The sequence below is a fragment of the Mercenaria mercenaria genome, chromosome 11 (genome assembly GCF_021730395.1).
Source record: "Mercenaria mercenaria strain notata chromosome 11, MADL_Memer_1, whole genome shotgun sequence".
NCBI classification, from domain to species: Eukaryota; Metazoa; Mollusca; class Bivalvia; order Venerida; family Veneridae; genus Mercenaria; species Mercenaria mercenaria.
In genome coordinates this window covers 69,953,887-69,966,269 of record NC_069371.1, presented here as the reverse complement: position 1 = coordinate 69,966,269, position 12,383 = coordinate 69,953,887, and the positions used below count along the sequence as shown (strand labels likewise).

The 12,383-nt window shown below is 36.2% G+C and overlaps 1 protein-coding gene across 1 annotated transcript in view; it reads right to left on the bottom strand.

The window, feature by feature from the left end:
- LOC123532722 (dynein axonemal heavy chain 8-like) overlaps positions 1-12,383 on the bottom strand; it is a 330,542-nt gene that overhangs the window by 68,861 nt on the left and 249,298 nt on the right. Inside the window, exons 63-73 of the mRNA XM_053518182.1 lie at positions 11,697-11,919; positions 10,293-10,469; positions 9,142-9,309; positions 8,744-8,959; positions 8,149-8,286; positions 7,709-7,836; positions 6,107-6,275; positions 4,970-5,125; positions 4,238-4,393; positions 2,667-2,756; positions 148-240 (exon numbers count right to left, since the gene is read on the bottom strand). Coding sequence (XP_053374157.1) covers positions 148-240; positions 2,667-2,756; positions 4,238-4,393; positions 4,970-5,125; positions 6,107-6,275; positions 7,709-7,836; positions 8,149-8,286; positions 8,744-8,959; positions 9,142-9,309; positions 10,293-10,469; positions 11,697-11,919 — 1,714 coding nt within the window. The remainder of the gene's footprint in view (positions 1-147; positions 241-2,666; positions 2,757-4,237; positions 4,394-4,969; positions 5,126-6,106; positions 6,276-7,708; positions 7,837-8,148; positions 8,287-8,743; positions 8,960-9,141; positions 9,310-10,292; positions 10,470-11,696; positions 11,920-12,383) is intronic.

Below are 12,383 nucleotides of genomic sequence, written 5' to 3'. Positions count from 1 at the left end.
AGAGCTTTGTGTGCTAATCTAATTCTTCTTAAGAGCTAATGAGCGTGTACGTAACTTGTGCATGTCTGGTACTTTAATGTAACAGTTACTAAAAATCATCAAGAGTAATCAAAGATACTATCTTCTACAGATTATTACAGCGCTTACATTTTTCTCAGTCAATATGACCCGTCCAAGCAGCTGATCCTCCAGGCCTTTCATTGTCACAGTGAAGTCAATGATAGATGTTCTAGCACTAACCTGTAAACAAATCAACTTGTTCTGAAATCTAAGTAATTGTACATGCACTAGTTATTCATTTCAGATAGAAAGAAGCCACATTGAACATTTAATAAGACAATTTAAAAAAAAATACCACATAATTCTAGCACTTTATGAAAATTTATTTTTATTTCACATTGAATTTCAATCTACTTTTGAAAGTAACAACAAATTTAAAGTTTTTTTACCACTTCTTCTGAATATGAACTAATTAACAAGAGGACCATGATGGTCCTGAATCGCTCACCTATCCCCACATGACCCAGTGTTGAACTGAGTACGACGTCGTTATTTCTATTATTTGACATAGTGACCTAGTTTTTGAGCACATGTGACCTAGATATCATCAAGATAAAAAATTCTGACCAATTTTCATGAAGATCCATTGAAAAATATGACCTCTAGAGAGGTCACAAGGTTTTTCTATTATTTGACCTAATGACCTAGTTTTTGAAGGCACGTGACCCACTTCTGAATATGACCTAGATATGATCAAGGTGAACATTCTGACTAATTTTCATGAAGATCCATTGAGAAATATGGCCTCTAAAGAGGTCACAAGGTTTTTCTATTTTTAGACCTACTGACCTAGTTTTTGACCGCACGTGACCCAGTTTCGAACTTGGCCTAGATATCATCAAGAGGAACATTCTGATCAATTTTCATGAAGATCCATTGAGAAACATGGCCTCTAGAGACGTCACAAGGTTTTTCTATTTTTCAACCTACTGACCTAGTTTTTGACCGCACGTAACCCAGTTTCAAACCTAACCTAGATATTATCAAGGTGAACATTCTCACCAATTTTCATGAAGATCCATTGAGAAATATGGCCTCTAGAGAGGTCACAAGGTTTTTCTATTTTTAGACCTACTGACCTAGGGTTTGACTGCACATGACCAAGTTTCAAACTTGACCTAGATATCATCAAGGTGAACATTCTCACCAATTTTCATGAAGATCCATTGAGAAATATGGCCTCTAGAGAGGTCACAAGGTTTTTCCATTATTTGACCTACTGACCTAGTTTTTGATGGCACGTGACCCACTTTCGAACTTGACCTAGATATCATCAAGGTGAACATTCTGACCAATTTTCATTAAGATCCATTGAGAAATATGGCCTCTAGAGAGGTCACAAGGTTTTTCTATTTTTAGACCTACTGACCTAGTTTTTGACCGCACGTGACCCAGTTTCGAACTTGACCTAGATATCATCAAGGTGAACATTCTGACTAATTTTCATGAAGATCCATTGAGAAATATGGCCTCTAGAGAGGTCACAAGGTTTTTCTATTTTTAGACCTACTGACCTAGTTTTTGACCGCACGTGACCCAGTTTCGAACTTGACCTAGATATCATCAAGGTGAACATTCTGACTAATTTTCATGAAGATCCATTGAGAAATATGGCCTCTAGAGAGGTCACAAGGTTTTTCTATTTTTAGACCTACTGACCTAGTTTTTGACCGCACGTGACCCAGTTTCAAACTTGACCTAGTTATCATCAGGGTGAACATTCTGACCAATTTTCATGAAGATCTCATGAAAAATATGGCCTCTAGGGAGGTCACAAGGTTTTTCTATTTTTAGACCTACTGACCTAGTTTTTGACCGCACGTGACCCAGTTTCGAACTTGACCTAGATATCATCAAGATGAACATTCTCACCAACTTTCATAAAGATCCCATGAAAAATGTGACCTCTAGAGTGGTCACAAGCGAAAGTTTACGCACGCACGAACGCACGCACGGACGGACGGACGACGGACGCCACGCGATCACAAAAGCTCACCTTGTCACTTTGTGACAGGTGAGCTAAAAACAAGACCAACTAACTGTCTCTATATACAATGATCACAACTTAAGCTTATGAATTAACAGGACACTATAATTTTTTACAGTTTTGACAATTTCAAGGTCCACAACTCTGGAGAGACTTATCCAAGCTGGCTGGTTATCACACTAAACCTATATATTAAAGATACACAATCTGGTTTATTCTGAGTAATTCACTGATCATTACTACAGAGTGCCTGAACAATCTGGCTGGCCATCTTACTTGGCCAAGATAAACATTCTGACCAAGTTCGGTGAACATTGGGTAAAAACTGTTGTGGAGTTGACACTGCTAATTTTCTCACTTCTGAGTAATTCAAGGGCCATACTCTGCAGCAACTGTCTAGTTATCAACTACGGCAAAGATGCTGAGCCCAAAAGCATTCTGACCATGTTTGGTGAACACTTGATAATAACTGTTCAAGTTGTTGACTGGTCACTGTTAATTTTCACAATTTTGAGTAATTTATGAGTCATAACTCACCAGTGACTAGTACAATTATATGAATACAATATAAATAAGAAAAAAACGAAAAGAAAAAACTGAAGGTAGATGAAATTTTTACCTCTGGTGTATATGCTGGGTTAGCAAATTTTGTTGTAATATACAGATAAAAGCCTGTCATCACATCACACTCTTTGTCTCCAACTTTTACCTGCATTTCAATATAGTATTTTAGTATTGCTAAATCATTTCTACTCAGATATTTCTATACTTAGAAAATGAAATCTGCTGCAACAGCTATTAAAGCGTAAACAATTTCACAATCTACACAGATATTTGATGCTTTAATCATTCTTATTTACATTGTGTTTTTTCTTTTAAATTAAAATTTGACTACAACTGTACTTTGCAATTCAACTGTTGGTATAACACAAAAACTCTGCAACATATCTCAAGTCAGAGCTTCGAAAACTTTGAAAACTTCATCGGTCCTGACTACAATATTATGACTGGGTGCCACCCCATTCACAGTTCTAATACATACTGCTAAATTTCTTTGTGCAACAGAATAAAAGTACTCTGGCTGCAAGTCACATTTTTAAATATTATGTTCCATGGATGTGTCTTGAAATTTAAAAAACTGGTCTAAAATAAAAAAAAGGAAACTTTCAAAGTCTTGTTTCAAACAATATTTCAGATTATATAATATTTTCACTCCTAAAAATGAACAAAATTAATGTTGTACATTGGTTGTAACACATATTTCTTACATAATTTCCTTTTTTTGTTAGTTATCATGTCAGATAAAACAAGAAAACAAGAAAATGAAATCTGCTGCAACAGCTATTAAAGCGTAAACAATTTCACAATCTACACAGATATTTGATGCTTTAATCATTCTTATTTACATTGTGTTTTTTTCTTTTAAATTAAAATTTGACTACAACTGTACTTTGCAATTCAAACTGTTGGTATAACACAAAAAACTCTGCAACATATCTCAAGTCAGAGCTTCGAAAACTTTGAAAACTTCATCGGTCCTGACTACAATATTATGACTGGGTGCCACCCCATTCACAGTTCTAATACATACTGCTAAATTTCTTTGTGCAACAGAATAAAAGTACTCTGGCTGCAAGTCACATTTTTAAATATTATGTTCCATGGATGTGTCTTGAAATTTAAAAAACTGGTCTAAAATAAAAAAAAGGAAACTTTCAAAGTCTTGTTTCAAACAATATTTCAGATTATATAATATTTTCACTCCTAAAAATGAACAAAATTAATGTTGTACATTGGTTGTAACACATATTTCTTACATAATTTCCTTTTTTTGTTAGTTATCATGTCAGATAAAACAAGAAGTTGCGTTCAATAAATGCTTGATGCCCCCAGGGGCATCCTTGTCGATACAAAGCAACCTAAGTCCAAAACACGGTTTAAGTTCAAGGTCAAGGTCAAACTGAGGTCAGGTGATGTCTGAAGATGAGGAATGGTCACAGGTTACATCTGCATTAGTATCAAGTCATTCTAGTTAGAGGTACTGATGCTAGACGAAATGGTCCAATTTGGTTAACCTCGTACGGACGCACGGACAGGCGAATCACTATATCCCTCTGGCATCAGTAGATGCCGGGGGCATAAAAAACTATCAAAATATTCACCCAACAGTGGACAGATATACAAAAGTACCTTAAAAGTGGATCCAGATTTAATGAAGTTTTTTTCCAGGACATTATCAAGAGCAGGATCTAATTCTTCCTCTACATCTTCAATCAGCAATGGTCTCCCTAATGACAATGCATCCTCAAGATGGGTGCGGAAATATTTATGATTCAAAGATGTAACCTGAATGTAAAAAATATCACAGTCAGATGACTAAAATACAACTTGATGATTTTTTATTTCTGTTGGACTTCACATTACACTAACACAATTACAGGTCATACAGTGACTTTCCAGCTTCTGATGGTGGAGGAGGACCACAGGTGTCCCTCCAGGTATTATAGTAGGCACAAGTCACATTTGATAGAATCACTGGCCTTCCGTGTAAGAACATTCCAAACTGAGTTCACAGCGGCAAGAGGCAAGTGGTCTCACCCTCACCTTACAATTTCAAAACTGGTAAATAAAACTGCCATTGGAAATGACATTAAAATAATCAAATACTGGCAATACAAATGCATGTTTTTTCTTTTCTTTGTAACCATTGAAATGTAATAAAGAAATTCTCCATTTGATGACGTTTCAATGACTTTATATTATAATTTGTGGGTTGAATTCTGCATTGCCAGTAATATCTTATTAACAAGATAAATAAGAAATATATAAATGTGCTTTTCTTTTCAACCCTATTATTCTCATTAATTTTTTTAGCCCAAAAAAGTTTACAATAATATTCTGAAATTAATTTGGATGTTTTACCTGCAATTCCCTGTCCTTTTCTCTATTTTTGATCCAGATTTTGCCTTGTCCCTGCGGATCTATCAGAAGTGGGTATCTGGTAGCTTTCGTTGTAATGATGCCATTTTGTACAGACAGGTCATCATTGGGCAAGCCTTGAATATTCCATTCACCGATCTAGAACGCAGGAGTTTATTCATAAAGTGAATCAAAACATTACATTACCAATCACTAATTTCGTTCTTTTCAGCTTTTGAAGACTTAATTCATGAAACAAAAATTAAAGCAGGTTTTTAAGTCTATGGAAAGTTTTGATAAAATAATAACTTTTGCAGCTCATTTGTGATAGGCAACACCATCCCCTCCAAAAATCTTTCTAACAAGAGCTGTCTCCATAGGATGACATATGCCCCCAATGGCACTTTGAATGAGTAGTTATGGCCGATGTTAGAGTTTAGGACCTTTGACCTACGGAGCTGGGTCTTGCGCGCGACATGTCGTCTTACTGTGTCACACATTCATGCGTAGTTATTTTAAAATCCATGCATGAATGACAAAGATATGGACCGGACACGCCCATCAATGCACTATCATGAAAAATGACCTTTAACGTCTAAGTGTGACCTTGACCTTTGAGCTACGGACCTGGGTCTTGCACACGACACGTCGTCTTATTGTGGTACACATTCATGCCAAGTTATTTGAAAATCCATCCATGGATGACAAAGATATGAACCGGACATGCCCATCAATGCACTATCCTTTAACGTCTAAGTGTGACCTTGACCTCTGAGCTACGGACCTGGGTCTTGCGCGCGACACGTCGTCTTACTGTGGTACACATTCATGCCAAGTTATTTGAAAATCCATCCATCGATGACAAAGATATGGACCAGACACGCCCATCAATGCACTATCCTTTAATGTCTAAGTGTGACCTTGACCTTTGAGCTACGGACCTGGGTCTTGCGCGCGACAGGTCGTCTTACTGTGGTTCACATCCATGCCAAGTTATTTGAAAATCCATCCATCGATGACAAAGATATGGACCGGACACGAAAATTGCGGACAGACTGACAGACCGACAGACGGTTCCAAAACTATATGCCTCCCTTCGGGGGCATAAAAATTAAGGCTATAGTGTGCCAAAATACTTACTGTTGCATTATCAACAAGCATGGTGATGAGGTTAAGATCATTTGTGTATGGTATACGTCTTTGATACATTTCCTTCTGCCAATTGCTTATCAGTTTACTGCGGAATTCTTGATTAAAGGGTCCAGAGTAGGATAAGAATCCAGTACAAAGCAGCACATCTCCAACTAGTCTGATATAGATTATTATAATTTCAGATTTCCATGTTTCCTTAACTTGTGAATATTCCAGTAACTCTGCTGGTCTATATTGCTTTGAGTTGACATTATTGTTTATCATGTAATTTTTAAAAAGAAGTTACTAAAAGAACTACCAATAATGTGATACTTTTTGTCTTTTATTCTCCTACATTATCTAAACAAGAGCACCGCAATGCGGAGCAATATACGCCCGAAGGTATGACCTTTGACCCCTAAGTGTGACATTGACTTTGAAGCGAGCCATCCAGAACATGTGCTCTGCATGTCGTCTCGATGTAGTGAACATTTGTGCCAAGTTTATTAAAATCCTTTAAGCAGTTCAAGAGTTACATAATGGACACGAAACAGTCATGTGACCTTTGACCCGTAGTGTTAAGTTTTGGGGGAATGGTGGCAGGGCCCGTAAGGAGGGAAAAATTGCTCCATAACCACTAAAATAGGGGGAAAATTGCACCGTGATAAAAGCAATATTTTTCATAAATATGTTACACTAAAAAAGAAAATGATTTAAAAGCACACTCTCTCATGGTTTACATTATAATGTACATCTAGAAAGGGTTTTGTTGGTTGGGATATGTAAAAAACAATTTCTTTTTTTTAGGGGAATTTTCTTCAGAAATAGGGGAAAATAACACACTCTTTGGACAGGGGAATGAGGCCAAATTTCGCCCCCAAAAAGGGCCTAAAAAATCACTGCCTAAGTGTGACCTTGACCTTGAATCAAGCCATCCAGAACATGTGCTCTGCACGTCATCTCGATGTGGTGAACATTTGTGCCCAGTTTTTTTAAAATCCTTCAAACAGTTCAAGAGTTACAGAGCGGATACGAAACATAGTCATGTGACCTTTGACCCCTAAGTGTGACCTTGACCTTGAAGCGAGCCATCAAGAACATGTGCTCTGCACGTTGTCTTAATGTCACGTGGTGAACATCTGAGGCAAGTTTCTTCGAAATCCTTCAAAGGGATCAGGTATGACCTTTGCCCCCTAAGTGTGACTTTGATCTTGAAGCGAGCCATTTCAGAACATGTGGTATGCACATCATCTCGATGTGGTGAACATTTGTGTCAAGGGGTTCAAGAGTTACAGAGCAGACGCGAAATTGCTAACGGACGAACAGACAGACAGACGTACACCAGGGGGTATAATATAATACGTCCATTCGGGCGTATAAAAAGGGGAATGAATGCAACAGTCAACACAATATTTTCTCCCAAAATTACGTAATAAGAATGACGCAAAACAACAATTTTTTGTTTGGAAATATAACTCAATTCTCTTTTTTATATAAAACTGTTAAAAAAATGCAACTTCTAAAACAAACTGTATGGGTAAATACAATTAATCAGAAATGAACATAGCCGGCTAAATATTTAGCTTATATATATTCAGTATCATATCTAACCTGTCAATCTGAGATTTGAACTGTTTGCTTTGCTCAGTCCATCGCACTTTTTCCCCAGCTAATCCACCAATCAGAGCTGATGCTGCTGTCATTCTCCTCTTACATGACTCTGCATCATCTAACAATTCCTAAAATTTCATTCCAAAATCAGCATGTTTTACTTTTTTTCATAAAGCCATATCTAAATTTATTCGTTTCATAATCAAGTTTTATTTAATTTCTTATTATTAATTTAAAAAGAGCAAATATTAATGTCCACTGATATTCTAAATCTGAATAACTATTTCATTTGGAGTCATTTGTTTAGAAGCAATACTTGTTAAGGAATAAATCATTATAAAAATCATGAGTATGTTATAACAGAAATATGTCCACTGCAATCAGTCGTCCTAATTACCCTTTGCTTCATCCTAAATACCCTTTACTGTAAGGTTTGATACCTGTTTCTCTTTCATCGCAGCATCATACATGGCCTGTACAGCATCAAGTTCCTTCTGTTTCTCATCAAGTTGAGCTTGAGCTCCATTCAGTTCAGCTTGAGCTACACCATGTCTTGCTTCCTGTACTGCTAGGTTTGCCTAAAACAAAAACAAAAATTGTGGATTTCCTGTATTCAAAAGGTTACAGTAAAAAAATAACCTCTTTAAACGAAGGATTAACTTGATGACCCAAGACACAGTCTGTAAACTTGAACTGTTGTATATATAGTTACATTCTCTTGTAGCCCTATGATGCAGTGATAATAGTTACAAGTAGAATATGGTTGCTGTAGGCAATTTTTTTCACTGAACTGCAGAAAGAAGACCTTTCTTAACAAAGTAAAAGACCAGCTGCCTGTGAAACGGCAAGTCAGCATTGGATCTGAAAATGAACTTTTAAGTTCACATTATCAGTTGCCAATACTTGTTCACTTTTTGATAATGGAAGTTTTGATCAGTGTATAAAACAACTGCCTACTCATTTTCTGGAATGTCACCACTAGCATTTCATATAATACATTACAGCAAAACTTGCAATTATAAATTTAAAACCAACCTTAAGTGGAAGCACTTCTTTGTTCACCCCAAAGAAGAAAGCCATTGCACATGACCAGGACAGCAGACCAGCAACATTACTGCACACTTTCTTGGCAGACTCCATATTAAAGTCTTCCATTCGTAAATATGGTTCCATAAGCTCTACGGTCTCCTCATTGATTGTGTCTTTCGGAAATGTCACTAAACTTTGCAGGAAACCGGAGGCACTCATCAACTGCAAACACAGAAAGTAATTACAGTAATGGTAATAGTGTAGCTTTAACTGATTAATCTATTTCTATCGCCTCTATGTTGTTTAACTTACTTTTACTACAATTTGATTATCATCACTGCTTTAAAGCAATGACAGACCAGTCTGAATTACTTTTAAAACTTCCTTAACCCCTTTACACTTACCTTTAGTGATTCACCCCATGAAGGCTTAGGGCATGGCCTCTCTGGATCAGGTGTTACTGTGTCTAATTTCTTTTGAAACAGCAACAGTACACAATCCATAATTCTCATAATCAGGTGAGGTGGCTTACCAAGTTTCTTCACAGTTGAAATATCAGACGCTTTGATAGTCTGAAATTTTTAGGACAGCTTATAGAATTGACTATGTACTGCAAAATCATTTGATTTCGTGCGCATGAAATTTCATGGTTTTGGTCAAAACGGCAATTTCGTTAGGATATGAATTAGTGGATTTCAACCTTTGAACATAAAATGGATGGGAATTTTACTTGTTGGTTTGGATTAAATTTCGTGAATTGATTTAACCACGAAATCCATGAAAATTAGTCCCCTACGAATATTAATGATTTCACAGTATACATGTACTTTATTACTTATAACCATTCCGTTTGAATATAATATACCAGTACCAAAGTTATCCTCTCCTTTTATTTCTATCTAACCATGCTCTTTGTACTTGAAGTAAATGTATTTCTATTGAATTCTACTGAGCAATGTCAATAAACAACAATGACATTAAAATGACATATATTTAAAGCAACTTCTTCAAAAGTTTTAGGGGAATTTTTTTCTACTTCAAAAATCAATAAAAGTGAATGCTTTGAAAGTGACCAGTAGCGCAAACATTAACTTAACTGACATGTGATTTTTGCAAGACAGCCTGATTAAATGAATAAATTATCCAAACTGCTGCACAGAAATGAGTAAATGGTTGCTACACTTTTGAAATAACTGAGAAATTAACCACTTTTACCATTATCAAATACTTATTTTCACTTACTTCATCATTTTTCAGTATCACATAATTATTATACATTTATGCCAAACTTGGTGGAAATGACATGTTGAAAACTTCACACAAAATGTGGGTGAGAAATTATCCTAGTTCAAGATATTGCAAGGTATTTCAATAATTGAATACTTCAACAAAATTTGAAATGGTCAAGTATGTAAACAAAGCTCAATTTGGGTCTTCAACAGCAGAAAATAAAGCAAGTAAATAATGCATTCTATTTGTTTCAATGTTGATCAACATTAACTTTGTAATCTTCCATTTACATTTTCTGAATTTTCTAAAGAACTGATCTAATTACCTGCAATGCTCTTTCAGCTTCCATTAGAGCAGGTTTGGCTGCCTCTAGTTTAGTTTCTGCATACGATTTTTCTACATTGATCTCATCCACAATATGTTGGGCTTTGTCTTTAACTTTCTGTACATCCGCCTTAACCTTCTCTGCTGCTGTTGCACTGACTGTCACTTCAGCTAATACCTGTTCAGAAACAAGAAGCAATAAACTATATAATGTTATTACCAATCATCAAAAAACAGTGCTTCATAGCTCCAACACTGTGCACAACCACCAAGGATGACTTTGACCTCGAACCTAGGTCATCCATGTATCATGTACATGTATTATGTTGATCACTAAGTATATGTAGTTACTTGAAAATCCATTACATGGTTTTGAATAAATGCCTCCAAACTGAGAGAGGAGAGTGGCTTTGTTTAACAAAGCCTCATAAACTTTGTATCCTGGTTAGAGGTGCGCAGTATTACCGGTATACCGGTAACCGTGGTACCATTTTCCCGTGGTACGATACCGCGGTACCATCGGGGAATACCAGTATTTTATCAACATTATCCAAACTTCTGTTTATTTTTAATTTACATTGTCTGTGTAGCCTTCCGTAACAGCAATTGACACCTTGCATGATTTTCCGATTTATATCTCTGGAATTCCCATGCTACTATTATAAGTTTCCAAAAATAACCACCAAATGGTGCAATTGAACATGTATGATCGACCTTGTGATCCCCAATCAAAACCTTCGAAAACCTCCAGATTATTCCGTATAGATGGATGACATCACGGGTGCACTTGTTTTTCCTTCGAGTCTGGTAAATTCGGTGAGTCCCGACTTCTTGTTTAAATGATGATAGTTTAAAATATCCCGATATGTATTTGCATTAAAAAAGAAATAAATAATATGGAAAATGTTGAGTCGAAATTTATTATTTTTTGTTTGAAAATGATCTGATGAAGCCTTCAAACTATTTGTAAACGTTACTGGTTAATCAAACGGGTGCACGAATCCAACTTCAAAACAAGCATGACCTATATACATGTGACCCAGTGCTTCCCTAGAGACAATACGGCGTCTTCAGACAAATGCACGCTGGTAAAAAATACTAAGGGTCATTAATCTAACTAGTCCTTAGTCAAGTTAATATTCTAGTGTATTTTTTTTTGCTATAATTCTGGTCAAGTAACTAGTCTTCGTTGTTGCTCATAATAAATTAAGTATTTCCGAGAGTTTTTCAATACTTTTATGACCACTACCATAGCTGTAAGTCTTACAATAAATACGGTGGTATACTGTGGTATATACCGCGGTAATTAGGAAAAAACCGTGGTATACCGCAGTATTTTTTCAAGGCGGTACCCAGCCCTAATCCTGGTGTATAATGAAATTTGCATAGATATGAGCATCTCTACCTTGTCTGCTTTTACATTAGCCACAGCCAGATCCTTCTCCTTCACAACCAGTTCCTTAGAAAGTTGATCCACAGATGCAGTGGCTTCAATCAGTTTCTCAAGACCAGTATTCATACGTCTGGCCAGTTCTCCTATCTCATCATATTTCGTTTTATACAGATTCAGATAGCCATCCAAAAATGAAAGGTATGACTTTGGTGTTACATGTGTCTGCCTTCGAAATCTGAAATAAACAATGAAATCTGTGGAACTAACTAACAGATGCTACCACGATGATACTTTGTCAAGCAATCATACACATGTATCTTGTTAAAAATAGAAATATACCAATCGGGAATTGATTCTGCAACAACTTGTGACAGAGATATAGTTCTTGTTCTTATTACTTATTTTTAAAGTTTGTCTTACATATTATGTCTGTGCAAAACAAGTGACCACTCGAGACAGGGCCAATTTTGAATTCAGGGGCATCAATTGAACAAGTTGCCCCAAGGAAGAGCCAATTTGACCACAGAGGCATCATTTGAACAAATTTGGTAAAGTACCACTACATAATGCTACCTGCCATATTTCTCAGCTCAGTACATCAGTTTTAGACAAGAAGACTTTTAAAGCTTTTCCTAACAGGCTATGTAAGTCTAAGTAAAACAAGTGAAACCCTGGATGGGGCCAATTCAGATTTCATTT